Source organism: Priapulus caudatus, unplaced genomic scaffold, assembly GCF_000485595.1.
Source record: "Priapulus caudatus unplaced genomic scaffold, Priapulus_caudatus-5.0.1 Scaffold1360, whole genome shotgun sequence".
NCBI lineage: Eukaryota > Metazoa > Priapulida > Priapulimorpha > Priapulimorphida > Priapulidae > Priapulus > Priapulus caudatus.
The window spans coordinates 31,290-35,922 of NW_014578421.1; the positions used below are offsets into that span (position 1 = coordinate 31,290).

The following is a 4,633-nucleotide window of genomic DNA, read 5'->3' on the forward strand; positions in this document are numbered from 1 at the left end:
ATTGACTTAAAATGATACTTTAAAAATAAGTTTAGCGAGGATAAGTGTAATAGATGTAATAACGATATGAAAGAAGATATGGAACATTTATATAATTGTGATAGTTATGAAAAATATAAGGAGGGACAAGAAATAGATAACTGGAGAAGGGACAACCATGGACTATTAAAACCTGAATTAGATTATGTACGGAAAATTCTGTCGATCCGTGACACTAACATGTAGAGAATTAGAGGCGACGTTTATCCCTTTGTTTTCTAGATGAACCCCGCACTCGTTGATTCGGGTGCCTTGTGAAATACAAGAGAGGGAACCAGATACAAGATACAAGATAATACAGTCTATTAGTACTACTATTAGCACCACGGTGCACACGCACTGTAGAGTCTCTCCTTGACGTGCACATATATATACGTACGCAGTTCAGAGCTCACTATATTCATATACCTTTGTTTGTACGATGTTGTGGGTGATTCATTCGTTCCAATTGCAGTCACGCTGATAACACCGCGAATACAGTTTCAAACATTTATTTTCCAGTCTAAAATTCTGCAGCAACACACCGTCTACAAATTCACGTACATTAGCTTCACAGTCACCTCACATAATGCATTGACCACCTCTGTACTTCACTTCCACCGCCCGTCAGGCGCACGATTTCACAACGATGCAAGTCGGTGTCTAGGCTACAGATCAGCTTTTATACAGTGCGTAACAGTTCAGTTCAAACTCAATACATATCAATTCGCTTGCCTTCAGAACATATTAGCCCTGTAGCTCACTCAGTATCTCAGTATCTCAGTATCTCAGATGTATCCGGCAATCTCAGCTACAAACAAATTGGCAACTTATACACGCAAAACATTCTTCACCCATGTACCCGTAAGGCCTATACTCACGTTTCTCTTTCAATTCCCAAAAGTGCGCCTACCGTTTTCATGAAAACATCCCATAATAAATCTCGATTTTAAGATCTAAACGTGGAATTAAGCTCTTAAAACTTAGTTTTAAGATTTTAAAACCAGGTTTTAAGGTCTAAAACCAAGTTTTACGCCCTAAAACTAGGTATTAAGAGCTTAAATCCGGGTTTTAGACCTTAAAACCTGGTTTTAGTGTCTAAAACTAGGTTTTATGCTTTTGGTAAAAGGCTTCCCATTCGAGAGCTTAAAACATAGTTTTAAGCTTTTAAAACATAGTTTTAAGCCATAAAACCGGGAACTAGGCCTTAAAACTAGGTTTTTTGTTCTAAAACCAAGTTTTATGCCGTGAAACTAGGTATTAGGAGCTTAAATCTGGGTTTTAGACATTAAAACCTAGTTTTAGACCTTTTTATGCTTTCTGCTTTTTGCTTTTTGCTTTTTGGTACAAAATGCTTTCTATATACGCTGCGGCGGCAACCTGTTAAAGTTTTTCTGCAAGATTTTATTTGTTTATAGGTGGTTGTTAGTCAGAATGTTGGGTTGCATGCAAAGCTCGGTCGGCTGTTTTGAGAGCGTAAAGTAGCAGAATCTACTTCATACATGTAACCGTTTTTGGCCACGTTGCCACTGACCTAGGAAACGCCGACCGGCAAAAGGCGTGGACGAAAAGGCGCGCCAACGTACAGTGAACTCGTGCAGTACTTATTTCGCCGGTTTTCGAAGAGTTTGGTCTAATGACAGTGGGTATCTTCTTTTGCAGCACTTCATACCTAACCAAGAAACATGTGTGACGACGAAGTAGCAGCTTTGGTAGTCGACAATGGCTCGGGAATGTGCAAGGCCGGATTCGCCGGTGACGATGCACCTCGTGCCGTCTTCCCTTCAATTGTCGGCAGACCACGTCACCAGGTAAGCGCTATACATTTCTTATTCTCAGTTTATCCGTAAGTGCATTTCATGTTTCCCGAATACAAGTTGTAGAAATATTCATGATATCTCGTATGCACGATTCGTTAATGCGTCGTCGGCGGAGTAAAAGCAGAATAATTGAGTGAATATTGATTTTCAATAGTTCCGTTGTTAATTTGGATATAAATGTAATATCGGTGGTGAACATCGCCGAGGATGGCTGCAGGTGCCTGCAGCAGAGAAAGCTGTAATGCGAGTCTGCGACGCCTGGAATCTCGTTTGACTGGGTGCCTGTACGAGCAGGGTTATTGATCGTGGTGGAATGCAAGTGGGAAGTTCTTTGGGTGATGACATGATTACCAGTGGCAAACTGCTGTAGCAAACCTATTTGGAGGGATGCAGGATGATGATGAGGATTACTTTGAATGAAGGGTAGTTGCCCGCGTGGGACAATTCAAATTTTATCCAACTGCTTTCATTATTTTTAAAGTTTTTAATTACCGTTTTGTGCGTGCTAACGGTCGTACATGTTTTTCTTCTGCCAGATTGTCATGGTTGGTATGGGTCAGAAGGACAGCTATGTAGGAGATGAGGCCCAAAGCAAGAGAGGTATTCTCACCCTGAAGTACCCCATCGAGCACGGAATCGTCACCAACTGGGATGATATGGAGAAGATCTGGCACCACACTTTCTACAACGAACTGCGTGTTGCCCCAGAGGAGCACCCAGTCCTGCTGACTGAGGCCCCATTGAACCCCAAGGCTAACCGTGAAAAGATGACACAGGTTAGTTGGTTAGTTGTCATGAAATTTGGTTGCACCGGTCCGCATTTCATCCCAATCCTTAATACATGCACACCAGTCCTTAGTTTGACAGAGCATTCATTCATGGCTGTCACTGATATGAACTTTGGGAATTTCATCATTTGACCCCACCTGTTGATTCTATCCCTATGCTCCTCCCAGCCACGAGTGTTTCCTAGAATGTTCTTGGGCCCAGTCTTGCTTCCTGCTTTCCTAAAACCGACACGGTGACACTTCCTGCGATGACAGGTGTTGCGTTTATTACCATATAAGGCTGACAGGTGTCTGGATAGAGGCACGCTTCAGCCAATGAGCAGCGGTGAGGCGCTGCATACATTCAAATATGCGCCAGGTGGCATATGGCGTTGGGAGTGGTGGGGGGCTGATGGCGTGATGCGCTGCTGTAGTAAAGTCGTGTGGCAGCAAGCCAGCTGATTGCCGGGGATGTTTTAGGTGCTGCCACCTGGTGTGGCATCGCGAGTGCAGCAGCTGTTGTTGCACCTGCCGTGCACATGTGAAGCCTTTGTGTAAATTTATGCAAAGTGGTTTCTAGCTGTTTTGTTGCCCCAGGTGCTGACCTGTATAAAAGCTTACATAAAATATTAATTAAATATAAAATCCCCAAACAATTTTCACGAAATTCGACTGGTATCCCATTGCAGATTATAATGGCAGGCTTATGCTGCACGTGGAAGTATAGGTTGATTATTGCCGAACAGCAACGTAATGGTGTGAGTGTTCATGAGTAACGTTCGTTGGTTTCTGTTTTTTCAGATCATGTTCCAGACATTCAACACCCCAGCCATGTACGTCGCCATCCAGGCTAACCTGTCCCTGTACGCTTCCGGTCGTACCACCGGTATCGTGCTGGACTCTGGAGATGGTGTCAGCCACACCGTCCCCATCTACGAGGGTTACGCGCTGCCCCACGCCATCCTCCGTCTGGACTTGGCTGGCCGAGATCTGACCGACTACCTAATGAAGATCCTCACAGAGCGCGGTTACAGCTTCACCACCACGGGTACGTGCTTGCGGCAACGGCGTCTGTGAATAGTTGGTCGAGCTGGGACTTGTCGTAAAGTTCTGTCTCTTATACATGAGATGGTTATAGCAGTAGCGGCGTGTTGTCGGAAACATGAATAGTCTATTGTGGTTTCTAGGGAGTCGTAAGTGTTTCTGACAGCTGGCACTGTTGTGTGCCATGGGATGTTGGTTCTGGTTTTTTCGATATTGTGCAATTTTCGCGAGGTTTTCTTTTCGATCGTCTGACTTACCGCGAATCTTGTCGCCCCGCAGCCGAGAGAGAAATCGTGTGTGACATCAAGGAGAAGCTGTGCTACGTCGCCCTGGACTTCGAGCAGGAGATGGCCACGGCTGCTGCCTCCTCCTCCCTGGAGAAGAGCTACGAGCTTCCCGATGGACAGGTCATCACCATCGGCAACGAGAGGTTCCGTTGCCCAGAGGCCATGTTCCAGCCATCTTTCCTCGGTAGGTATCTCCGCGACTGTCGTGAGCTTGTGGTGCCACCTTTGTGTTGCCATGGTTCGTAAGCAAAAGGAGTTTGTTAATGCTGTATTTATACGTGGTTATTGATTACTGATTGATTTCTCATCGTATTATAACTTTGTCAACAGGCATGGAGTCCACTGGTATCCACGAAGCCACCTACAACTCCATCATGAAGTGCGACATTGATATCCGTAAAGATCTGTACGCCAACACCGTCCTGTCCGGTGGCACCACCGTGTACCCAGGTATTGCCAACAGAATGCATAAGGAGATCACTGCCCTTGCGCCGAGCACCATGGAGATAAAGATCATTGTTCTACCAGAGAGGAAGTACTCTGCATGGATCGGTGGCTCCATCCTGGCTTCCCTGTCCACCTTCCAGCAGATGTGGATCAGCAAGCAGGAGTACGATGAGTCCGGCCCATCCATTGTGCACCGCAAGTGCTTCTAGGTTATCTCTCTCTCTCTCTCTCTATGATCAAGACGAAGATA

At 45.2% G+C, this 4,633-nt stretch overlaps 1 protein-coding gene across 3 annotated transcripts in view; it reads left to right on the forward strand.

Annotated features, from left to right (window-relative positions):
• The window catches only part of LOC106816371 (actin-3-like), an 11,429-nt gene extending 6,796 nt beyond the window's left edge, over window positions 1-4,633 (forward strand). For all 3 annotated transcript variants that reach the window (XM_014820967.1, XM_014820966.1, XM_014820969.1), the window contains exons 2-6: window positions 1,681-1,829; window positions 2,375-2,614; window positions 3,407-3,653; window positions 3,929-4,120; window positions 4,267-4,633. In XM_014820967.1, coding sequence (XP_014676453.1) covers window positions 1,704-1,829; window positions 2,375-2,614; window positions 3,407-3,653; window positions 3,929-4,120; window positions 4,267-4,592 — 1,131 coding nt within the window. In that variant the 5' untranslated portion in view covers window positions 1,681-1,703 and the 3' untranslated portion in view covers window positions 4,593-4,633. The remainder of the gene's footprint in view (window positions 1-1,680; window positions 1,830-2,374; window positions 2,615-3,406; window positions 3,654-3,928; window positions 4,121-4,266) is intronic.